The sequence below is a fragment of the Cyprinodon tularosa genome, unplaced genomic scaffold (genome assembly GCF_016077235.1).
Source record: "Cyprinodon tularosa strain WSP-4 unplaced genomic scaffold, ASM1607723v1 ctg95, whole genome shotgun sequence".
Taxonomy (NCBI): domain Eukaryota; kingdom Metazoa; phylum Chordata; class Actinopteri; order Cyprinodontiformes; family Cyprinodontidae; genus Cyprinodon; species Cyprinodon tularosa.
In genome coordinates, this window is record NW_024039729.1 from 1,305,371 (window position 1) to 1,331,199 (window position 25,829).

Genomic DNA, 25,829 nt, shown 5'->3' on the forward strand with positions numbered 1-25,829 from the left:
ACACTACATCGAAACGGACAATACTGGATCTTACCAATGTCATAAAATGAAAAACATTTTGACATCAACATATAAAAAGAAATATAAAGACACAAATAAAATAGGTAAACAACATGTAGAAGGTAAACAAGAGACAAATTAGGTTTGTGCAAGGATAACAACGCAGACAGCAAGCACAGCTTTAGCACGACATGCAACAGTAAGTACGTTTTAAAGCAGCCCCATCCCCAGACAAACACACACAATCATTGACACACACACTGATATACATGGGATCCTGATGAGGGCTTATCTTCAGGACAGTATTCCGCCTCATTTCATCTTCTCACTTATTTGTGTCATAAACAGTTTCCCTAGAACTTCAAACATTACCTCCTGAGTTCAACACAAGTGCCTTTGGGGACATTTGAAGAGGAACTAATCAAGGTCTGACTCTTATCCCAGCTGCCAGATTATGTTTTAAAATTCATATGAAATAAGATTAAAGCAGTCAAGTTTGCCCAGGAGTTACATTAAAGAGCTTGCTTTGTGATGATAGGTTGTTTATCCATATGTTGCCTCGGTTCAGACTCCTTGCTGTGTAAGCTGCAGCCCTATTTCATCTTGGTGACTGTGGTCCATACACGGTATCTAATGGCATAGTAACATATTTCCCCCCTCCACACTGCAGAGCTTAAAGCATGCCAGCCAGTAGCAGAGAACCTACCGGTCTGCCTAGAACTCCTGGGAACCCAGGCAAGCCCTGGAGAGGAGGAAAGAAAGGAAAATGGGAATTGCAGGAGGGGTGTGGGGGAGACAGATTGGTGGAGGAAAGCATTGAAACAAGGAAAGAGAAAATAGAATAAACAGAGACAGGAGAGACAGAGAGTTAAATATTAGGTGCACAGCTGCAATGGGATCAATGAAGCCTCGGCGCAGGGAGGGGGAAACAGAGCTCCGTTTGCTTTGAGTTTGCAGCCAACCCAGTAGTTTTAGTCTGCAGGTCAAGCCTAGAAACAGACTGGCTTATGGGTTACTCACTGGCTGGCCTCGAAGACCAGGAGGCCCTGTAGAGCCCTGCTCCAACATGTCAAGAAGAAAATTAACAATTGAGAGGAAGAATACCTCTCCTAGGCACTCCTTATAATTACATCAAAACAAGCAGTCATAACAACAGAGAATTTGGGCCTCAAAAAACCCATATGTAAAACATCTATAGAAACTAAAACAACGCTCCCTTGAAGCAACCTTTAATATATTCTTTGAAATTGAGTTAATTTGATGAAATTATGTGACATTTAGCTATAAACACTCTAAAAAGAAAGTTCGTATAACATTCACTGACTTTAAGAAAATAAAGCAACTTACCAAATCAGTGATAATCCATTATATATTTCTACAAGCTACAACCACAAGCTTTAAATAATGAAGATGCAAAATTGAGTAATAGAAAGTCATCTTCACAACTTCACATTAAGTCCTCGACTTACTGGTTTCCCCTCCTGTCCAGGTTTTCCAGGTTCTCCTGGGATGCCCTGGAATAACAAACCATATTTTGCAAATTCACAATTTTAACTGTTTATTTCTGTGATGTTTCACTGCAATATTTTATAGAGTTTTAAAATTTTTTTGCTAACATACAGTTGTGAGAACATAAAACAATATTTCACGTCTTTACGCATTTTTTTCGATATGCAAAACATGATTTTTAGTGTACAATGATGGTCCGTCTGCCACATGTTCTTATTCAAACAGGGTGGTCTGAACTCCTTTTGCATATGCTACATTGTGCACCTAATCTAGATCACCCTCACAATCCTGCTGATTGCACACACATTTATCACCCAAGGCAATTTAGCACGGCTTATTTAAAATCTTTGAAGCTAAGGCACTAAGGGAATTCAGATTAGTTCACCAAAATGACAGCAAATGTCATTTACAACCTGCTGCTTTTATTTACAGATTATTGGCATTTTGTAACTTTTCCCATCCTATACTATCCTATTCTGTGAGTGAATGCTGAATTTAATTCAGCAGCAGGAGTACAGATTATAAATTTAAAAGCAAAAGTTACATCATTGCACTGAAATAAAAAAAAAATCTAAACCCTTTAAAATGTAATTTTTTTTTCAGCAAGTAAAAATAGTTGGCAAACACAATCTGGTGATCATCAGAGGTAATTTCCCCCTTAACCAAATAATTACCCAGCAATCCCAGTCACAAACAGTCACAATAAAGAGCTTATGATAATGAAAATATCTATTTTCAATTGCTGAACAGGCATTTGGACCCACTTTTGTAGAAATAACTCAGGCATAATGTAATGCTTCTAAGCCTCTTTAAGGTTCATCATGTCCTCAATCAGACTTAAATCCTAAGATTTTTTTAAGTCACTCAGAGGTGGACTTCCCATCTTAAATGAGCCTTTGTGCTTATTTTGGAGAACTCCTAAGAAGGTTAACTTTTGCTTTGTGTTTTCTACCATTATAGATAATTGCTTCCACTGTTGTTCACCACCGTCCCAAAACCTCACAAATGTCTTTCAAACCTTTTCATAAGATCAGAGTCAATGAGTTTCTCAACCGCCCTTAGATTTCCAAACATTGCAGGATGATGTGTTGTTTTATGAGATATTTTGACCTACTTTGTGTTATCAGAAATGCTTTTTTTTGTTGTTGATTATCTTGTTTGTTTAATAATTTAACAAACAGTATAGATTACTTTAAATAGGAACAGGACAGTTTCAGTATATTCTTCACTTAATAAATAAAATCATAACTTAAAAGATACATTTAATTTTCTCAGGTTATCTCTCTCTGATCCAATGTGCTGTTTGATGTTGTGAACTAAATATTAACAAAAAAGATAACTACAAAAAAAAATACTAAATCCAAAGTTTAGTAAACAATAACAATTCAAAAACATTAATGAACACAGTTCCAAACAATAACAATTTGCTAGAAAAGGTTAGCAACAACCAAATTTGAATAATAAAAAGAAATTCCTTGTAAAGTTTTTCTGTAAAAAAAAGAAAAAAGAATTAAATCTAATGACCCCCTTCCTCTGTCACTAACATTAAAGCGGTCCACTCACCTCAAACTCGAATGAACAGAGAGAAGCTCTTGGAAAATATCAGTGGGAGCTTAGCCTCATTAAATAGCTACTTTCCTAAAGGTTAACTTAAAACATTGTGATATTATCTTTACAGCTAGCTCTCAATAAAACCAGACCTATTCATCATCTCACCCAGACTGTGTTTTTGCTACACTACCCTTCTATACCTCACCATTGAGCCTTCACGTCCTTTTTCTCCAAGCTCCCCTCTATCTCCTTTTTCACCACGAGGTCCTACATAACCCTGTAATATAATAAAAATGCATAATTATACATAAAATATCTACCAAGTTAATGTAATGGGACTTCATACTTTGGTCTTTCTTACCCTCTCTCCTTTGGGTCCTAATGGTCCTGAAGAACCAGGCTCTCCCTTAAGTCCCGGAGGGCCTCGAAGTCCAGGAACACCAGGCAAAATCGAATCACCCTGCAAGGATTATGAAAACTTTGATCTCAATATTTGTTCTACCTTGACAAAGCTCTTTCTAAGTAAAAAAAAAAAAAAAAAGAACTTAGGAGGACTTAACCTTTTGACCTGGAGGGCCAGCTGGTCCTGGTAATCCAATTAGACCCTGATAAATGGAGGCAATTATAAGCTGAAAGTGAAAACGGTAAAAGCTATTGACATGTGTCTAACACAATCTACTTACAGCTTCGCCTTTGTCACCTTTGTCCCCTCTATCTCCCTTAAAAAGAAAACAGCAACAAAACATTTGATATCAACAGGCATTCTCAGTCAATTCCCAAATAAATCATTTAGTGTTCAATTTATCTTTCTCACTTTCTCTCCTGGTCTTCCAGGCTCTCCAAGTTCCCCTGCTCTTCCCGGAACACCTGGTATTCCAGGCTTACCAGGCTCTCCAGCTGGCCCCTGGGGACCCTCTGGTCCTCGTTCTACAATGGCTCTTCCTGGAGGCCCTGTTTGTCCAATGGGTCCTCGCTCCCCTTGTTCCCCTTTTGGTCCCCTATCTCCTTGAAAACCACGGGGGCCCTGAAACAAGGTAGGAAAAAGAGGAAAGAAAAAAAGAAAAAAAAAATTATTTTAGGAAAACATGTAAATAAGTAACTTGATCTTCTAGCTGTTTAAAATTTGTGATGCAGTTTGTGCTTGAAAATTGAAAATTGTTTGTTCCATGTTGAGAAAAAATAAACCGCACTCCATCTCTAAATGTCTTCTCACAATTCTCAATTGGAAAGTCATCATTCCTGCACTGTGTATTAAATATAGGTTATCATGCATGTAAAAATATTTAAAACTGTAGGGAAAAAAAGTCTTTATTTACCATTATGGCACATAAAACACACATACCCAAGTCTTCTTCCCAGAATTCACAGAACCTGTGCATTTTAGATGGGTCCCAGGTCCAGCAAACTCAATGATTGCATTACCTCTTTATTTTTCCCTCAAGTATTAGAAAAGCCATTTCTCAGCCGTTTGTGTAAGTCAGGTCTATACTATCAGAGAAACACCTAAAACATGCATATTAGTGGGCCCTAAGGACCATAGTTGCATTCAGCGATTGGCATATTCCTCAATAGGTACTGTAAGATGTTTCTGAATACCATACATTTGTGTTTAAATGCATAGAATGTGGAGACCTCTTTTGATTAGCCTGGGGTGCTAAGTATTGTGATGAGTGAGGTGTGAAGGCAAATCAATCAAGCTTGTATACCGTTGCATCTATGTTGCAAACTCTGAATTATAAAGACTAGAGGACTAGAGGAAGCAGTTCTTTTATATTGACAGTGTTGGCAAAAAAAAAAATCTGTGCTGTACAGCATGGCGACAGGGAAAAATTATATTACAAAGCTTTGCAAAATTTGTGAGCACTGTGAGAATTCAATAAAACATGTATTTTACTTACGGTGCACTAACAGCACTTAATAAATATTAAACAGCACATTTATGAATCTAGATTGTGTTGACCAGGTCTGCTTTAAAAAGTGAAGAAAATAAAAGTAAAAAATAAAAACAACAAAAAAACATGAAATTAAGATTTTATATATATATATATATATATATATATATATATATATATATATATATATATATATATATATATATATATATATATATATATATATATATATATATATGTATATATTTATATTAAAAAACAAACAAAAAATATATTAGGTAACATTAGAACCACCTTGGAACCAAACAAAGACAACAACATACAAACTAATATAACTCGAGCTGGATTTCTATATACTAGAAATCCATATGGTTTATGCATATGGTTTATGAAACCATATGCATAAAAAACTCTTCCGAAGAATCCCCAAATACTACAGTATCATGCATTGCCATGTTGTTGTGAGCTAGATTGATTTTCGACCTTAATCAGAGTTTATAATGAATGACCGATGCAATGCCCAGTCCTGCACAGCCACTCAACTCGTTTCACTAATGACCAGAGCACTCTACCAGAAGAAGCACTAATTAGCAGAATGTGACAAATACAGCCGCCTGCTCCTAATCAGGAGATTGCAATTTACAGATGGCACACAGTTTGCTTCTTTTTGATGCAACTCAGGTCAAATCAGCATCCCTCTGATTCAGTAGCGTAACGACACAACAATAGAAACATCACTAGGCAACACTATCTGGGTGGGCCCCATATGAAGTACAATACTTGATACAGGTTCAGGATGCAGTGACAGTTGCATAAATCAGCCAAGAAGATACAATTATTACAATTATTATTAGTCACACGGAAAAAGTGTGACTGCGCACCTTGAATGTAACCATTGGTGGCAGCGCACCACCACATCCACGAAAACATGTTGATGGCACACCATCCATGTCAATGAATACGCATTTGGTTTACCGCTACACATCCATGAAAACATGTAGGTTTACGGCAGACCAGTCATAGGCAGAAATCATAAAACCCAGGAAAAAATCAGACGAGCCAAAACCTCAAAGCGTGTATTTTAAATGTTATCACTTTACACAGTACTGACAAAATGAGCATGCAGACGCGGAACAGACCAATCCAGGAACCCACTAAAACTAGTCATCCTACTACTGTGGTGTGTTGCCAAAATTTCTCTTAAGTAATGAATTGTTAATCTTTAAAACATGCAGTCATTGATATTTACAATACTAGTCATTCAAAAACATTGTCACTAGTTGCAGGTTAAGCTTATGTCTGAAATGCCTGTGAAACATTCATACAAATGCAATATTATGTAATAACCGATTTATTATCAAGCACCACCCAACTCTCCCTTCATCATGAAGATGTGCACAGTACTATGCTGTCGTTTTGGCATATCTGCATTGAAATGCCATTTAGAAAGGTTTTTCAAACTTTCCATAAAGACATATAAAAGTAAAACACAACGAGCACAGGCACAGATATTAAAGCACATGAAATTTAAAAAAAGAATGTAACTACATCCATGCCCGTCTACATAGTGCAATAAACTCACCCTTTAGCTGAACATACTTCAGCAACGTCTACCTCTCCCTCTTCCATTCTTTGAAAGAACATGTTTATTTTCGCAGTTTTTTTCCGTTTTTCCAGCAGCTCTTCTTTCCTTTTTCTTTTCTGGAATCCGCTTAAGTACTTCTTTTTGGTATCCATCGTCACTAACGCATTGTACGTAGCGGTTATGGTTTAATCTACGCACTGGTTTTAGTCTAACTTGATGCGTCGTCTTGCACGCTATGTTCAATCATTTCATCATAATCCATAACCCATAATTCCAAGTCATAGTGTAAAAAGTAAAATACTCAAATACATAGTTATTAACATAGCAATTAAAAGCACCACTGCTTTGCTATTGGTGTCATGTTTAAACGGCTCACCATCATCTTGAAATCAGGCATGTGTGGCGGTATAGATACGGTCCGGTCAGTCACTTCAGTATCAGGTGGGTTTAAGAGGAATTTTCCACACCATTACATCTGCAAAGAGACGTCCTAGTGTACAATTGCGTAGGGGACCAACCAGGTGTAAGTGACGGGGCCCCTAAGAGGTCCCTAAATCATGAGCTAACCCTGTCTATTTTTCAGTTGGACCCGTCCAGACCAGAACCCCTGGGACCAGCTGAACTAATTCATTTCAGTCGCATTGTAGTTTAATGCATTGCTAAGTCATAATTCATTTTTCACCAAAAGCTAAATGAAAATTCATTGTTTTGACTGCAGTTAACATCTCTGCATCAGGATTTGTTCGCATTTTATCTGCTGCTATTATAATGGACACTTTCAAATACATTAAGCCTTAAACTTTGAACATCCCTCAGACGTTGAATGGACTCTTAAACCCCTCTTCCCCTTTTATTTATTTAATTTAGCTTATTTTCTGTAGTGTTTAGTGTTTGCTTAGTTATTAGGTATAATACTTTGTGATCTTAGTTAATAAAGGTACCATTGTATAACGACACTTCGATTGTCCTCCCCACATATAAAAAGAAAACGCACACAAAAACGTTCAACTGTGTATGTGACAATAACTCCTCTTTAGATGCCTGCTGTATTAGGCATAGTTTCAATCTGCTGTATACCTTGAATGTATTACCTTCAACAGTTTGAATATTGCACAGGAAGTGATAAAACAGCAGATGTAATTCCTGAGGAGCTGAGCAGGTCTTAGTCACACTTACATCTGCTCCAGATGGTCCTCTTGACCCAGGTTCCCCTTTGTCTCCCTTTTCACCCCTTTCAACCTTTGGCACTGCAGGAGATAGAATTGTGTCCTTCCTGTCTACAAGCACCTTCAGATCAGATACCTGTACACAGATAAAAATGAGCGTTATACCAGCAGAGGTAAGTTCTAATGTTTCTGATCTCACATAAAGGGTCATATCAAATTTACGTCCACAGCTTCAGAAAAGCATTAAGCTCCTTTAAGCCATACAAATTTAGTGACTAATTACCTTATTTTGGATTTGGACATACATACATACATACATACATACAATACATAATATACATACATATACTGTAATAACATTTGATCAAAAAGGATTCTGATAATATTCTGACTGGTTAAGGGATCAATCTTCTTTAAAGGACTAGTAGATTTGGATGATTAGTTTCCTGTAACAGACTCAAGTTTTAAGTGTCCCAAAAGTTTACAGTTAGCTGATTTTATTTAATAAAAGTAAGCTTGGGAAAAGCAGACTGATAAATTCAAGGGAAGTAAAAGACTTTCAAGGTCAAAATACTGTATTACTATGCCCACTGTTGTGTAATATACATATAGTTCACCACTGACATCGAATTTGGCCCTCAGCATTATGCCACCACCATGCTTGATGACTGAAACAGTATTCTTAGGTTTCTTGAGTATTACCCTGACCCTTGGAACATTATTTATAGGCATTGTTGTAAACTAGCTCAATCTTTGTACTGTGTGAGCCTAGAACTTTATATAAGTGGGTATTTAACTTTTTCATTTGAAAAGGATTTTTTGGGGGGCTTCAAGGAAAATATTCCGGAGAAGAAGCTTATTTTCTAACCTTGATTTACAGTGGATAGTGACCCTGTGTTTTCGCAGTAATTTGTATGTTTGCTTAAAAGCCGAGTCAGTGACAGGAAACCAACCTACTCAAGTGAAATCTACTATTACTGATTTGAATAGGGGACAACCAGTTAGACGGAAACTTGCAGATAGATACAAAAAGTTTGTGGTGCTTCTAAAATATAGTTTCTTCAAATGTTAGCAGCAGATAATGTGGATTTTTGGGCCTGTACTAATAATAATATTTGAACTTTATTGATCTTACATTGGAGAAATTTACCTCTGCATTTACAGTAACCCATCCCCTTGGGGAGCAGTGGGCCGCCATAGTGGGGTGCCCGGGGAGCAGTTAAGGGTCTTGCTCAGAGAGCCAGAGTGGCAGTCTGTGGGAGTGGGGCTCGAACTCAGAACCTCAGGATTCCAAGCGCTATGCCCTATCCACTAGGTCGCCACTCCCCCCACAGTCCACCCACAATCATAATTTTATACTTTGACTGGATTTAATAAAAGCCACAATAATTAAAAATTTGTTTAACTGTTGCTAAAGATTATTTAAGATGTGTTTTGTTTTAGTAATCCATCTTGAAATAGGCTATAATTCAATGCATCATTAAGGAAACAAACCTTATATTACATATAGTCAATAAAAATCATATGTAAACCTTTGCATAGTAAAAGTTAACATTTACTTAGTAATTGAATATTTGCCTGTTCGAATGTCTTCAATATACTTTGATTTTAAGTAAAATTTCAAGAAGAAGAAACGTACCAGTATCCCAAGGCCCGTCAGTGCTTTTTGTACATCCTTTTACAAAGATGACACACACAGCATTAAAAACAGAGGCATTAATATATAAATGCAAATACAAACAAAGACAGGAAATCAGGAACTCTAATTCAACGTGCCGTCTTCGTACCACTGCTGTCCCAGGTTTACCAGGAGCCCCATCCTCTCCCGGGTCTCCCTAGGCATAAACAAAGTACACAGAGGTCAACGCATAGATGATGAAACCTTGGTTTTAATGGGTCTGGACATAAACATCAATTGAGACTTACAGCATCTCCCTTAGGACCTGCTGGACCTCGCTCCCCCTGAAAAAACAACGAGTTCATAGGAGGTCATAAAACTAGGAGGTCATAAAAGTAGATGGCACATTTATTAATTGACAGTGAAGAGTAAAAATCATAGCTTCTTACTCGGGCTCCCATAGCTCCTGGAATTCCAGGGACACCCTGAAAGGCATGGGAAGGGAGGTGAGAATATGAAGATGCTAAGAGGGACAAATTATTCAACAGAGGCAGGTATAGATGAAACCCACATCCTGGGACCCACTTGTCAAAGAGCAAAACTGCTAATGATAACATTGCCACAGTGTAAACTACTGCAGCAGGTGGGGGCCTGAATCGTGTCTGCTCCCGGTCTCTTATTGCACAGGAAGTTGTTGGTGTTATATATAGAACAGACACAAACATATTAAAGCTACATTTTATCTTCTCTAACGTTGCTCTCCAACTGAGATGTCTGAAAGTACAACAAGCTATACATTTAAGCAAAGATTTTGGACAAAATTTGCTGTATGACATCTAAAGCATGAAAATATTTAACTTGGAATTTTGCCATTTTATTTAGCCAAAGAGAAAAGGACAGAATTAAACATACAAATCTGAGCTCGCAAAATGAAGGTAGCAAATGGATTATTAAAATATTAAATTATTAAAATATCAATAGGTGTGCCTGCCATTATAAGTTATACCTGTTTCTTAATCATTATTAAATTACACAATTCTAAATGATAATGTGCTTTTGTAAATATGAATTCATTTAGTTTTAACATGGGTGAGGTGAACTTAGAGCTATTCCCAGGAAAGAGTGTAAACAGCAATATATAGAGTCCTCATGATAGTTTATAGCCCAAGGAACTAAAGTAAACCGACTTTTCTGAAAGTGGGCTGAGTTTTAAGATTCTTTTAAAGAATTAAAAATTCTTGTACTCACTGGAGTCCCTGGAGGCCCCTGTGGACCCGGAATGGGTGCAGCTTCAGCCCCTTTTACGTACACAACCTGAAAGAAAACATTTGAATTTGTCAACATACCAATTTCTTGCTTTTAATTTTCAGTTTTCTTTATGACTCACACCTGTCCAGGAGGGCCAATGCTGCCAGGCAATCCAGCAGGCCCCTGGGGTCCAGAGGGGCCTGGAGGCCCTGCAGGCCCACGGTCTCCTTTCTGTCCATCACGGCCCTGTAAAAAACAAAGCAAAAAAAAAAAAAAACAATGCGTGAACTTAACACCCTTATTTTGGTACTTTCCTACTCAAAGCAAGCTAACGTATAAAAATCAAAGCAGGTGGCTTATGCCATCCCTCCGCTGATGTTCAAGAGATAATTAATATGAATTTGCACATGAAATACAGCACTGTGACATTTGGTGCCTCTCTGGAGTCCTCTCTGAAGTGGCACCCCCCTAAAGGCTAAGCTTGATCAATAGCAGCAGATGAACCTATATGGATGGCTTTAAGAAGCCTATTTATTCAGCAGAAGATGAAAATTAGATGTCAGGGTGAGAGCAGATTGGGCCTGATAAACATACATTAGAGGAGTAAGTAATGGATAAGAAAGAAGTCTGCTATGGAATAAAATGATAACAAAAACACATAGTAGGGATGGGAGAGAGACTGATACAGAACAGAAAAAATCTATAAATTATAGGATTAAACAAGATATGAAAAAAATGGTTTAACCAAACTGACATCTCTCCCAGCTGCCCCGTCTTCTCCTTTGTCACCCTGCAGAAAAAAAAAACAGCAGGGTCAAATCCCAGTATTTCAAACAAGCATCAATAACGAGTACACAAAAACTCCATTTTTATTTTGTCACATTTTGACGAATGAAAACAAAAACATGATATATTTAATGTGATTTTGTGCAGCACAAAATATTATTAACATAATTGTTAAATGAAAAGATAACAATTCATCTTTTCCTGTTTTTTTTTTTGCAAATAAGAATCTCAGAGATGTGGCGAGCCCTTGTTTTTAATGCCAATTAGTTAATACTTTGAAGAACCACCTTTCACCCCAATTACAGTTGTAAGTCTTCTGGGGATTTTTCCCTTCAAGTTTTACACTTTCAAAAACAGGATTTGTTGCAATTCTTTCTTGCAAAACAGCTCAAGTTTGAAGGAGAGGATCTAGGAAAAGCAGTTTTCTGCTCCAATAATACACACGACTTTGTCTCCTGAATCTTCTAACCTGGCTTCAAGGATTGCTGTGTATTTAGTCCCATCCATCTTTCCATCAACTTCACAGTGGGAATGGTTTCTTCAAGATAAGGTACAGGAAGGGTTTCTGAGGCCAGTCCTAGAGAGCTACTATCCTGCAACTTTCAGATTCCCCCGCCTTCAACTGACTGGATAACAGTGCTTTTTAGAGCTGACATGCTGCTGAGGGAATTCAAGCATTTAAATCTCCCTGTATTGTATGTAATCCCAAAAGTGGGATTTTGAATCTTTCTTAGTCTTTCATAACAAAAATGTGACATTCAAGAGCAGTTAGCTTGCTTGTTCTTAAGGGTATTAGTGTAAAAGGTGGCTGAATGCTATCATCATACACTTTTCAGGTTTATGCTGTAAATACAATGAAAAAAACATACATCACTTTGCATAAACTTTACATTTCTTACATACTGTATGTTTTCAATTGCAAAAAAAATAAATAATCCAGATTAAATAATATCTTGTTTATATGAATGCCTTTGCAATAGACTATTTGCTTGCGCTGGATTAATGCATTTAAATGTTGCAAAGATGTCCGCAACATAAATTCATTATAGGATTTCATTGATACTGTGTAGCAGTTTATCTTGAATTTGTTTTCATTTACTGAACTTTTGCACGCTCTTTTGCTAAATAATAACCTGCTGGGGTCAGATAATATAAATTCATAAACAGCCACAGACCTTTCTTCCATCTTCTCCTGGCACTCCATCCTCACCCTGTGTGACAAAAAAATGCATTATATTCTGAATAATGGCAAGTCTCCTGCTGGCACACTCAGCTCTGCAGTTCCAGTGCCCCGCTAAAGGCAGTCATTATGCAGCAGACTTTATAATACATATCTGCACAGCTTTTGATCCTCCATAGAGTAATGGAGCAGTACGTGAAGCCTATTAGCGAGAGAATAACTAGAGGAGAAGTATGCTCATAACTCACAATATTTATACTCTTAATGAATCATATCAATCTCTGTAGCAGTCACATTTGTAACAAAAACACATTTCATCTTATCTGAGAAAATTATAAATTGGTTATAACGTATCCAGTTTAAGAAGGATTACCATTTTTCCTTGAGGACCAGGTTTGCCATCTTCGCCTGCTTTACCCTACATAATGAAATGGCTCAATTAAGATAGATGGGATTCATGGAGATGACATGAAAACAAACACGTGATAAAGATAATGAGTACTGACAGGTATTCCTGGATTTCCTGGAGGACCAGCTGGCCCCCGAGGACCCTGTTCTCCTCTCAGTCCTGGCAATCCCTACAACAGATTACATTGGGAGAACAATGTAAAAGACAAATATGCACAGATTTTAGCATACGTCAGCAGCTGTATAGGTATCGTGGTTCTGCAGGAATCAGTTTTCTTAACCATGTGCTTGAAGCTTTTCAGGACCCAAAATCATTATTACTGTCAATATTACATAACAGTCTCCTGTGAAAGCGGACAAAGACATGTTTCCTTATGGCTGGCTTATGTAACAAGTCACAGGAGCAAAGAAGGAATTTTAACATCAACACAGCACCATCTGCTGTATGAATGCACCAAGTTCACAGATTTAATATCATGGAACGGGTTTCTACTGAATTCTAACTGAAACTATCAGAAATCAAATACCTTTCATAAAAAAACAAAAATGAAAACATCTTTAAAAGAAAAAGAAAGCTTACATCTCTCCCAGCATCACCTTGTTTTCCAGGATCTCCCTGTGAAATAAGGAAAACATTGCACCATCAAAACCATATACAATTTATAAACCATCATCTTTCCTTTCAAAGGTTGGTGTTAAATTAGAACTTGCATTTCCTTTTTTTTTTTTAGGTCAGTTGGGATCACAAACATAGTAACAATATAAGTGCTAGAAAAATAATATATAAAAATATTCAGAGGTTTTTCACACTTTCTTACTATTTAGGGGGGGTTTCCTTCTAAATTTTATGGCTTTGTTGAAGTGCTTTTCATCTCCTTTTACAAGCTTCTACCAACAGTTTTTTTGGCAGCTTGACAGATTTTTTTCTGAGAAAACTGCTGTAAATAAGCCAGATTAATAGGCCACCTTGCTCAGTCACTGGGTCAGCTCTTGCCTCACATTTTCTATGGTAATGAAAAAAGGAAGAGGTGATGGCTGTTTTAACAACATCACTTTAAGACACTTTATAAGTTATTTGGCTATGCAATTAGAGTCATTGTCTATTATAAGTATTCATTTTTACTTCCTTGTGGATGTCTTGAAATATTAACTTAGTATGTTCCCAAAATGTTCTATCCTTATGGTGCTATCTAGTCTGTGAAGTACACCAATCGTTCCTGCAGCTAAACATGCCAATTACAGGATACTGCAATCCCTGCACTTTACAGAATGGATTGTGTTCTCATTTAAATTCAAACACTTAACTGTTAGCTTCATCAGACCACAAGATTATTCTCGAAAATTAAGATATTTGTGTCCTTTTGCAAATTATACAGTGGCAGCCATTCAAAATGGCCCTTCCCCGTCAAATGCCAGCCCAATAGCAGCCTACTCCGCTGCAACTCCCAGCAAAATCCCCTCCAACTTCCAGCCACTGGCCTTCTCCTGGGCATGCATTGTTTTTACTCTGACTCTACCCTTTCACTGAATTACAGGGTTTGACCAGTAGATGATGCTTCTCTTTAGATCTTAATGTCCACAAATCATGACAGAAAGAATACAGGTGCTGGTCATAAAATTAGAATATCATGAAAAAGTAGATTGATTTCAGTAATTCCATTTAAAAAGTGAAACTTGAATATTATATTCATACATTACATACAAACTCATATATTTCAGATGTTTATTTTGTTTAATTTTGATGATTACAAATGACAACAAATGAAAATCTCAAATTCATCATATCAGAAAATTAGAATATTGTGAAAAGGTTCAAAATTGATGGCCCCTGGTGCCACACTCTAATCAGCTAATTAACTCAAACCACCTGCAAAAGCCTTTAAATGGTCTTTCAGTCTAGTTCTATAGGCTACACAATCATGGGGAAGACTGCTGACTTGACAGTTGTCCAAAAGACGACCATCGACACCTTGCACAAGGAGGGCAAGACACAAAAGGTCATCGCTAAAGAGGCTGGCTGTTCACAGAGCTCAGTGTCCAAGCACATTAATAGAGAGGCGAAGGGAAGGAAAAGATGTGGTCGAAAAAAGTGTACAAGCAAGAGAGATAACCGCACCCTGGAGAGGATTGTGAAACAAAACCCATTCAAAAATGTGGGGGAGATTCACAAAGAGTGGACTGCAGCTGGAGTGAGTGCTTCAAGAACCACCACACACAGACGTATGAAAGACATGGGTTTCTGCTGTCGCATTCCTTGTGTCAAGCCACTCTTGAACCACAGACAGCGTCAGAAGCGTCTTGCCTGGGCTAAAGAGAAACAGGACTGGACTGCTGGTGAGTGGTCCAAAGTCATGTTCTCTGATGAAAGTAAATTTTGCATTTCCTTTGGAAATCAAGGTCCCAGAGTCTGGAGGAAAAGAAGAGAGGCACTTCATCCACGTTGCTTGAAGTCCAGTGTAAAGTTTCCACAGTCAGTGATGGTTTGGGGTGCCATGTCATCTGCTGGTGTTGGTCCATTGTGTTTTCTGAGGTCCAGGGTCAACGCAGCCACATACCAGGAAGTTTTAGAGCACTTCATGCTTCCTGCAGCTGACCAACTTTTTGGAGATGCAGATTTCATTTTCCAACAGGACTTGGCACCTGCACACAGTGCCAAAGCTACCAGTACCTGGTTGAAGGACCATGGTATCCCTGTTCTTAATTGGCCAGCAAACTCTCCTGACCTTAACCCCATAGAAAATCTATGGGGTATTGTGAAGAAGAAGATGCAATACACCAGACCCAACAATTCAGAAGAGCTAAAAGCCACTATTAGAGCAACCTGGGCTATCATAACACCTGAGCAGTGCCACAGACTGATCGACTCCATGCCACGCCGCATTGCTGCAGTAAAACAGGCCAAAGGAGGCCCAACTAAATACTGAGTGCTGTACATGCTCATACTTTTCATGTTCATACTTTTCAGTTGGCCAACATTTCTATAAATCCTTTGTTTTTATTGGTCTTCAGTAATATTCTAATTTTCTGATATGATGAATTTGAGATTTTCATTTGTTGTCATTTGTAATCATCAAAATTAAACAAAATAAACATCTGAAATATATGAGTTTGTATGTAATGTATGAATATAATATACAAGTTTCACTTTTTAAATGGAATTACTGAAATCAATCTACTTTTTCATGATATTCTAATTTTATGACCAGCACCTGTATATTAGTACAAAAATTGAAGATTAAAAAGGAATTGTAGGGGACCAGCCAAGGGCCCATCAAGGAGACTGGGAAAATTTTAAATGGCTACTCCTGCAGTGTTTTTTTTTTGTTTTTTTTTTGTTTTTTATGTGGTTTTTTAAGCAACAACTTCTGCCTCACTGACTGGCCTTCCAGCCCATGCATTAAGAGGGCATACTTTGGACAAACTTTATTCAGTCTTTTGCTTCTTTTGTGGAATTAATTAATTTCACACACCTAAAAAAAAGATCTCCATAAAAGTTAAAGTAAATAAAAAAAAATCACAATAATAAATTTTGTACCTTTTTGAAGCAATAAAGATTGAACAGTCATGCACCTAGAAATTTTATTCTCTTCTTGACATCTGTGCACGTTTTGTTTGGTTTGTTTTCTATTTCATTGTCTCTTAAATTAAAGCATTCAACTCTAATGCCGAGATCTATCAATAATCATTCAAAATTGAACATTATTATGTTATTTAACAAGTAGACATTATATACTAATTGATCAAAAACAATAAAAGTTTAGTCTGATTTAATGCCTGACAGTGAGAAATATTGTTTTATATCTTGTTGCTAAAGTCTGTGTAAGCAGCTGGTTTCAGCTGTTAAATGAATAACTTTTACTGTAATGACTTCAATAAATTGATTAGATATGTAAGAAGGTAGGTCACCCTTAGTCCGGGGGGTCCAGGAGAGCCTGGTTTACCATCCAGACCAGGACGGCCATCCAGCCCAGAGGCTCCTCTTTCTCCCTGTTACAAAAAGAAAAACAGTCATTAGTACTATAGGTAAGGGTGCTTTCTGTACTGGGGCATAAAAAACACATTTGCTGCATAACAGGATGAGTGCAAAATCACTCCAGCCTTGATTATAGAAATATCTGTGTTAAAATTACGAATGCAAACCTTCTCTCCAGGTGATCCTCTTTCTCCCGTGTCACCCTGCAAATATTACAAAAATGTTTTTCAGTATTCATCAAATAAAAAAACAAGAAAGGAGTAGTTACTATAATAACTCCAGTAGAGAGGACGCTCACTTTTATTCCTGCAGGTCCCCTCAGTCCCTCTGGACCCTTTATAGACAGAAGAAGATCAGTTATTCACAGCAACTCCATACAAAAAAACAGTGTGCATACAGATGCAATTAAAACATATTTTAATATGAGTGGAACTATTATAAATAAAAAATTAATAAAAATGTATAAATTAATTATAAATAAAAAACTCACTCGCAGTCCTGGAGCTCCAGGAGTTCCCGCTTCCCCTTTCTGACCTTTGCCGCCATGCTCTCCTGGGTCACCAGCATCACCCTTGAGTCAAAATGTTATAAGGTCTCTAATATGTGCTACTGCAGATTTTAACCCTTACCAAAATTCCTTTAAAAAGTATTCCTCCCCAATGAACTACACATTGTAGAAAATGTCAATGTGGTTAAATGTAATTTTATGTACCGGGTAATGCAGTATTGTGCATTATAATGAAGAAGGCTAATACAAACACAATGCTTGGTTTTCAAAATATTTAGGAACAAACACAGTTATATGTAATTTCTGTGTGATATTCTCTATAGAACCACCCTTGGCTGAAATTTTATAAGCATACACACTTACACCCCTCGAATGATGAGAGAAAAACACATAATGGTCACAGAAATAACTTACCGTATTTTCACGACCATAAGGCGCACCGTACTAAAAGGCGCAGTCTCAGTTATGTGTCCCATTTCTGTATTTAACACACACATAAGGCGCACCGGACTATAGGGCGCATTTTTTATATACAGGTACATGTCCTCTACTACCTTTAAATAGCTCAACTGCGTATTATAAAAATGCAGCGGGCCCAAAACTGAGTATGACTGTGCTTTATTCATGTATTTATTACAAAGTATTAATCAAACCTGCGAGCTGGCCATGAGACAGACACATCGCAGATGACACAGCGCTGTGATTACTCCTAAATTAACTTAAAATCCTGAAACCTGCCGACAGAATATGTTCGCTTTTATTGCCGGTATCCTGGTGCCTGCACTGTAAATTATTTAGATGAAAAACACCTGCCAGCCGCCGCGGTGAGGCTGCTGTTGAAGGGATTTCTGCTGTCGGTGCACCGCTGGTATGTGGGGCTCTGAGCGCCTCCGACAGAAATAGATAATCTGGATGAACTGACTGCAATAAAGTTTTCAGGTGGCCTTTCTCACTTAAAAACATATTAAAACTACTTTATTCCCACTGATCACAGCAAATATAGCTGCAAGATTTAGATTATTTAGATGAAAAAACACCTGCCAGCCACCGCGGTGAAGAGGAGGAGACCCGCCCAGAGGCTGCTGTTGAATTAAGTTTTCAGGTAGAAAAATAGAGCGGGAGCAAAGCTGAGTATGATTGTGCTTTATTCATGTATTTATTACAAAGTATTAATCAAACCCATCAAAGTCATCATCCTCTGTTTCTGAATTAAACAGCTGCGCTAAATCAGACATGCCAATTTCCCATTCTTCGCTGTCAGTCACTTTCCGTGCAGCGCAGCTCCTCAGAAATAATGCCGGCTTTTACGAAAGCTTGAACAATAGAGCCAGCAGACACTTTAGTCCAAGCATCTACAATCCATCCGCAAACGGTGGCGTAACTTGCCCGGCGCTGCCTTCCACTTATCCTGAAACTGTGGTCTCCGTCTGTCACCCATCGCTCCCACGCCGCTCGCAGCCTTACTTTGAACGGCCGCTTCACATCGATGTCGAGCGGTTGAAGTTCCTTTGTCAGACCCCCGGGATAACGGCGAGCACAGCGTTCATTTGATTCACCTTTTTTTCACATCGGCTGTGAGATGGGCACGCAGCGATGGTGATGCGTGGAAAAAAGCACCTGGTCTCCTCACATACACCTGCCTTTCATCATCTTCTCATCCATCCAGCCTTTTTCATTTGCGTTAATATCATGTCATCAGAGCGCTGTGTCTGTCTCGCTGTCAGCTCCCAGATCAGCTTCTCTGATTGGTTGATGCGGCGCGTCCAGCAGCAAAACTTCAATTTTTCCATCTAGAGCAGCAGCAGCGCGTTGGCGGTGCGTCAGATGCTTAAACGCTCCCGACTTTGCTGCGCCTATACGCGCGTCAACCTTTGACTTTGCATGTAAACTCGCTGCTTCTGCTGCACCTGCTGGGTCCGGTTCACACCGATGTCGAGCGGTTGAACAGCGAGCACAGCCTTAATTTGTTTCCCCATGTTTTTCACATCAGCTGTGAGATGGGCACGCATGGAGTTACATATATACAGCGATGGTGATGAGTGGAAAAAAAAACACCTGGTCTCCTTACATTCAGCCACTCTTTCATCATCTCCTCAATGAGGTGGTCTCAAAAGTCGCAGTTACAACACACATAAGGCGCACCGCACCATAGGGCGCACCGCACATTTTGAGGGAAAAAAAAGACGTTTAAGTGCGCCTTATAGTCGTGAAAATACGGTAAATCTAATAACAGTAACCATACATAAAAGTTCTATGAAAATTAACAAATGCAAATCAGACATTGTTTTCATCCCAGAAAGATTTTAAAAACACATCTTGTGGCTTTGTTCCTGCAAAGATTTGTGGAATGCATGAATAATAATAGAATGAACGATTTTGGAATTTGGGTTAAATGCAGAGAGTTAATTTCCTTGCTCTGTACTTGAAACAGTGTAATGACAATAAAAGATGGAGAAAAAAAAGAAAGAATTGGATGCACCGGCACTAACTTGCTTGTAAAAAGCAGTGCCTTTTATATTAGTGGAACAGATACTATTTAGTTTTAAAGCTAATTTCCACCAATACTGTTAGCATGCTGATACATGCCGTACATCCCTACTTAAAATAACTTATGCCACCTGATGTTGGCTATCTGAAGTTCTTCCTTAGCCACAACTTCTCCTGACTGCTTCTCTGAATGATGCTTTTCTTGCCTAGGTTTGCAGGAGTTCTGCAATGTTTGTTATTTTTAGATAACAGATAAAGACTGACACATTCAAAGCTTGAAATGTTACACTTTTATGAACTCATGTTGTTGCTTTAAACCTCTCCATTTTATCCATGCGGTGTTCCTTGGTCTTTGCGATGCTGTGTGTTTAATAATGTTCTGCAGCAACCTTCTAGGATCCTCACAGAGGACTTCAATATACACATAAAGGACTATGTGTAGTAATTATGTGTTTTCCATTATATCACAGTTGAAAGGAAGTGATACAGAAGCAGAACACATTTTTTGTGGTTATTATTTTTACAGAAAAAAAAAAATAATATATATATATATATATATATATATATATATATATATATATATATATATATATATATATATATATATATATATATATATATATATATATATATATATATATATATATATATATACTAGAATGCTGCCTTCTATGCCACAACTATGCAGTAGCTTTGCATTACTCTATCGATCGATTAAAGTGGCTAAATAAAACTCTAATGTTTTGAGGTATGAGTACTATCATAGATGTTATGTTCTTATATGTATATATAATGTGTGTAATATCATTATGTATATATTATGTATATATTATGCATTATATATATTATGCATTTAAACTTAAATACACATTAAAAGCACAAACCTTCTCTCCTCTCTCTCCTTTCAGCTGACCCTGTAGCTCAGCCTGTTAACAAACAGACATGAAATATCACATTAAGCTTTATTGTCCAATTTAATCAGTTTTTGACTTCCAAACTGGAAAAAAAAAACTCATTGAGAAGCTCACAATTTGTCCTGGTGGACCTGCAGGCCCTTGAAGTCCCTTGAAGAGAACAAAGTGCAAGAATCTGTTGAGTATAGATCTAAAGGTAAATGAGCAGATTTCAGTATTAAATAAGACAGCCTACTTGCTCTCCCTTCTCTCCTCTCGGTCCAGCGGGTCCAGGACTGCCCTATAATCGAACACAGATCAATAAAGGCAGTGAGTGGACAGCCTTTTGGGTGGTTTAATTTTATTCAGCACTCTCTAGAATACCACAAGAGTAAATTGCAAAGCTGTGTGTGTGATAAAAGAAAAGTCTCTCACATTTCTCCCATGCTCTCCTGGATCTCCCATGTCTCCTTTCTCTCCTGGCCGCCCCGGCTGACCCGCCAATCCCTGGGTGATCAGTCAAACAGCCTCTTACCTGAACTGGTTTTAACTTGGTGCCTTAAAACTATATGAATTTAACAAATGAAACAGAACACAACACCTTACCCTCAAACCTCTTTCTCCTGGCTTTCCTGGAAGTCCTGATTCTCCCTGACACAAGAAAAGGAGGAAAACTCTCATAATGATATTTAATCCTTGTTCATCAAGTCAAAATAATTTTAGAAGTGCCTCATTAAATTTAATTCATTGTGAAATTATAGATGAAACAAGAGGAAATAAACTCACGGGTGTGCCTTCATCGCCCTTATCACCCTTTTCTCCCTATAATTCAGAAAGATCAAATTAATACAGAAAAGGCGACAGTTGTTTCATTTAAAAAAAAAAAGAAAATGCTTGTATTATCCCTAAACTGTCAGCATTAGGAAGAGTAGCAAGTGAGAAAGCACAGGGAAGAGATTATCAGGATTTCGATGAAAGTGAAAATATATCCTTTCAAACCTATCTACTCTGTTTACGAACAAATGAGCCAAAGTGTTACTGTTTTGTATGAAGAAACCTAGCAAAAGAAAACATTGACTATCTATTGATTGGAATGGAAAATTATCATGTTATTCTGGTACAAGAAAATGCAAGCAACGAAAAACTTCAGAAAATTGTATTGTAGTAGATCTCACAATATATAAGTTAGATTTTGTTTGACCACTGATTCTGGAACTCAGACACTCAGTAGCTACATACATTTGGATCAGCAACATAACCTGAAAACTGGGTTTTCAAACAGGAAATATTAAATGTCAAGACAAGGAGTATCCATTGGTGCTTCTAAATATCTACTGTCCTGTAGATTTTAGATGGATCCAACACATCTAATTCAAACGATTGTATTACCCTCAGAATGCAATCAAGTTTGCAAAGATGCATCTAAAACCTGCAGGACAGTAGATCTTTTGGAACAGGATAGGAGACTCCCGGTCTACACTATTTTAACAGGATAGAGGGCACTAAAAAATCTTTGTTTTTAAATTGAAAATGTTTAACAACCAATAAATACTAGATAGATTTCCTGTAAATCTGTAATGTGGGGTTCTGAAATGCAGGACTGGTCGGGGACATGGACATCCACAGCTAAAAAAGATGATAAGAGAGTGATAGTGATAATGATCCTAGAATAAATTATATAACAAATGTGCAACAACCCAGCATTGGAGGATCAATTTAGATAACTGCAATATTAAATCATTTATCAGCTAAATCAAACAGAAAGAACAAATCAACAATGTGGTAGGGTAAGCATCTTTTTTTTTTGTATGTTGCTTTATGTCAACTGCTACTTTCTACATTAGATTAGTGCCACTGCTTAAATCTGTGAACTTTGTGTTGCATGTCTGGTCATTTTTAAATAGAAGAACAAGATTTTTGCTTTTATTTTATAATAAAATCTGCTTTAAAACTGCCTGTTTAGGATACTGAACGCAAAAATACCCTAAATTACTGTACACGTTAAATTGTATTTATAATTGATTATTGTATTAGGGAGGTTGTAACGTTCTAATTTGAAAGTGGACTGTTTATGAGTCCTTTCCTCGGTTTGCATCAGCATGTTATTGCAGCTTGTAGACAGAATTGTCAGAGCTTTTATGCTAGATGTCATTTCTGCAATAACAAGGACTGAAATTCAGGCCAAAGAAAGACTTATCCTACAATTAATCTGGATTTTTGACATTTTAGTTGCTGAATATTCGCACGGAACCTCATTGACCAAAAGAACATGATGAACAGCTTGTAACTGAAATTTAAGCTGTAATTTTAGATATTCATAAATTGTCTGAAAATGTGAGTGGAATCAGACAAATGACTGAAATCATAGACAATTTGCGAGCAATAGTTTTCCTAATCTGTCTGCAATATGATGAAATAAAATCTATGATACTCATTATATCTGAATGGCCAATCTGGCTGTGTTAGAGATGCCTGTGCCCCCATATGTGAGAGAGTTAACATAAATGACTGGCAATTAACACAATACCATCAGCTGTAGGGCAAAAAGTTATGTCAAAATCTACATCACTTAATGAAAAACCACACCACAATATTAGCATTACTGAGGCTCTGCTTACTGCTGTTTTTGGATATTTGGACCCGAGTAAGCAATAATATTTTGTTTTGGATAAATGTGTTGCTCTGCGATGGACTGCCGACCTGTCCAGGGTGTACCCAGCCTCTCGCCCGTAGACAGCGCTGGATAGGCACCAGCACCCCTCGCAACCCCACTTGGGATAAGCATGACGGAAAATGGATGGATGGATGTATAAATGTGATGCTGTGCAGTATGACCTTAGCACCTATAAATGGTACACTGGAAAAAACAATCTAGAAATAAGTAAAAAGTACATAAATAACCCTTATTTACCCTTAATTTGAGAAGGTAAATTAGATGATTTGCCACGGAATGAGTAGTTTTACTCTTAAAATTAGATGTTTAGATAAAATGCACTTGAAATAAGATAATGCAATTGTGTTTTCTTATTTTAAGTGTAAATTGTCTTGTTCCATTAATTCCATTGTTTAATTATCTTTCAAATTTCATTTGAGGCTGGATATATCTCAAAACGTAAAAGTGCAACTCATCCTCTCCCTTTGCTGAGAAGCTGTATGGAAGTTCAAATTATTTTTTTTCCCAGCAGGACTTGGCACATGCCCACATTGCTAAAGGTAAGAAAAAATGGTTCAGTGACCATGCTGTTCTTGTCCTTGATTGGCCAATACCTCCCCTGACTTAAACCCCACAGAAAATCTGTTGTCAAGAGGAAGAAGATGAGTTACCAGACCTAACGATGCAGACGACCATTACAGCTACTAAATGCAATTAGTTGATGACCTTGAGACCATGGCACACTGATGTACTAATTCACCCAAACAACTATTGAATGAGTGAATAAACTGCACAAAATGGACATATTTTTTAAAAGCCAGATACTTGTGGTTAAAACCTTTTCTCATTAAATGTTATATTCAGATTTTCTGAGCCACTGAATTTCTTTAGCTTTCTTTGCATGTGAGCCACAATCCCTTAAGTTACAAAATAAATCTTGAAATTTTCTATTTTTAATAGAAAATTAAGAATAGAAAAATTTCATTTTTTTCCTAGGTTTGAAGAAAATACAGAAAGAAATCTGTAATCTGTAGTGTAGATCTCCAGGCTTTATAGAATAGCCAAACAAAAGCCTTTTAACTTTTTTTTGGAATGACTTTGACCTGGATGACTGGCATCATCTTCACTGGCAGATAAATTGCAATCCTGCCTGCCTACTGTGCTCCAATTGGTCTGTTTTAGAATAGAGAGTATTGGGCCTTACCAGACTGACTTATGCCCCGTGTAAATTGATCTAGCTGACCAGGCAAGCAGAAAGAGAAAAACTGTGCCACTGTCCAGCCCTATGCTGATGCTTTTAGTGTATTTTGGGTTGATTACGTTTTTTTTTATCCAAGTGCAGCTTTTTTGTATTGTTTCCCTCTGCAACGATTAAAAATGTAAAATGCTTTGCAAAAAAATGTACATTTATTGCCATCAATTTGGCATAGGAAGCAGTGACAGTATAAGTAATAAAAGGTAATTCTTCATAATCTCCTTAATGTCAGGCAACCTCCTACTTCTGACTATTTTTATTGTTGTGTGAAACACATTTTTTGGTATGGGCTTCTAAGAGTGATATCCCTGCGACACTGACCGGTTTTCCACCAAGGCCGGGTTTTCCAGGGATTCCCGGGCGACCATTCTCTCCTCTCTCGCCTGGTTCTCCTGGGTCTCCCTAAATAACAGAGATAATTTTAGCAGTTAAGCAGCAAACATTTCAAAGTAAAAGTCAGAAAGGACACTGCAGGCTACAAACCTTGGCTCCCGGTCGTCCATTAAGACCTGGACGTCCCTGAGGAGAGAATGCATGTTAAATGAACCGTCAACTGGAGGAGTTGTATTAAAAATGGATTCAAATATTGTTTCACAAACGTAGATTGCGTTATTATACTGTGGCAGTCTTAAACCTACTGGCTCTCCTGGCTCTCCTTTAGGTCCAACAACACCTGAGCCTCCTGAACCTGGAGAACCCTGACGGAGCAACATAATCATAAATGTTAATTGAGAGAAGCAACGTTTCCAGTATGTGATTCACAGCTGTTAGCTCACTTTCTCTCCTCTTTGTCCTGGTTCTCCTCTATCTCCCTTTAGACCATCAGAGCCAGGAAGACCTCGTTCTCCCTTTAAAAAGAACAAACAAAATTATAAAACACCCATTATATCTCTAAAAGTATCAGCTTAAATTGTTCAAATTCAGGCAATCTTTATCTCAAACCTGTTCTCCTTTCCTTCCTTGTAAACCTGGCATCTGAATGAATACAAATATAGCAGAGTGTAGTTATTTAGCTGCCCCAGACATTCAATCAATACTTACTGTACGGGTATAAGAACAGAGCACTCACACTTCTTCCTGGCTCCCCTCGTGCTCCTTCATTTCCCTGGAAGTAGAC

At 37.6% G+C, this 25,829-nt stretch overlaps 1 protein-coding gene across 1 annotated transcript in view; it reads right to left on the reverse strand.

Moving 5' to 3' along the window:
• Positions 1 to 25,829, reverse strand: part of col7a1 (collagen, type VII, alpha 1) — a 110,795-nt gene that overhangs the window by 45,723 nt on the left and 39,243 nt on the right. Inside the window, exons 46-80 of the mRNA XM_038275200.1 lie at positions 25,782 to 25,817; positions 25,655 to 25,687; positions 25,489 to 25,560; positions 25,351 to 25,410; positions 25,196 to 25,231; positions 25,034 to 25,114; positions 21,591 to 21,626; positions 21,411 to 21,455; positions 21,240 to 21,311; positions 21,061 to 21,105; positions 20,940 to 20,975; positions 20,796 to 20,837; positions 17,407 to 17,487; positions 17,215 to 17,250; positions 17,084 to 17,119; positions 16,850 to 16,930; positions 13,524 to 13,559; positions 13,042 to 13,113; positions 12,909 to 12,953; positions 12,531 to 12,566; positions 11,324 to 11,359; positions 10,711 to 10,815; positions 10,570 to 10,635; positions 9,771 to 9,806; positions 9,630 to 9,665; positions 9,491 to 9,538; positions 9,343 to 9,378; positions 7,714 to 7,839; positions 3,875 to 4,084; positions 3,744 to 3,779; positions 3,621 to 3,665; positions 3,422 to 3,520; positions 3,266 to 3,337; positions 1,470 to 1,514; positions 1,021 to 1,056 (exon numbers count right to left, since the gene is read on the reverse strand). Coding sequence (XP_038131128.1) covers positions 1,021 to 1,056; positions 1,470 to 1,514; positions 3,266 to 3,337; positions 3,422 to 3,520; positions 3,621 to 3,665; positions 3,744 to 3,779; positions 3,875 to 4,084; positions 7,714 to 7,839; positions 9,343 to 9,378; positions 9,491 to 9,538; positions 9,630 to 9,665; positions 9,771 to 9,806; positions 10,570 to 10,635; positions 10,711 to 10,815; positions 11,324 to 11,359; positions 12,531 to 12,566; positions 12,909 to 12,953; positions 13,042 to 13,113; positions 13,524 to 13,559; positions 16,850 to 16,930; positions 17,084 to 17,119; positions 17,215 to 17,250; positions 17,407 to 17,487; positions 20,796 to 20,837; positions 20,940 to 20,975; positions 21,061 to 21,105; positions 21,240 to 21,311; positions 21,411 to 21,455; positions 21,591 to 21,626; positions 25,034 to 25,114; positions 25,196 to 25,231; positions 25,351 to 25,410; positions 25,489 to 25,560; positions 25,655 to 25,687; positions 25,782 to 25,817 — 2,049 coding nt within the window. The remainder of the gene's footprint in view (positions 1 to 1,020; positions 1,057 to 1,469; positions 1,515 to 3,265; positions 3,338 to 3,421; positions 3,521 to 3,620; positions 3,666 to 3,743; positions 3,780 to 3,874; positions 4,085 to 7,713; positions 7,840 to 9,342; positions 9,379 to 9,490; positions 9,539 to 9,629; positions 9,666 to 9,770; positions 9,807 to 10,569; positions 10,636 to 10,710; positions 10,816 to 11,323; positions 11,360 to 12,530; positions 12,567 to 12,908; positions 12,954 to 13,041; positions 13,114 to 13,523; positions 13,560 to 16,849; positions 16,931 to 17,083; positions 17,120 to 17,214; positions 17,251 to 17,406; positions 17,488 to 20,795; positions 20,838 to 20,939; positions 20,976 to 21,060; positions 21,106 to 21,239; positions 21,312 to 21,410; positions 21,456 to 21,590; positions 21,627 to 25,033; positions 25,115 to 25,195; positions 25,232 to 25,350; positions 25,411 to 25,488; positions 25,561 to 25,654; positions 25,688 to 25,781; positions 25,818 to 25,829) is intronic.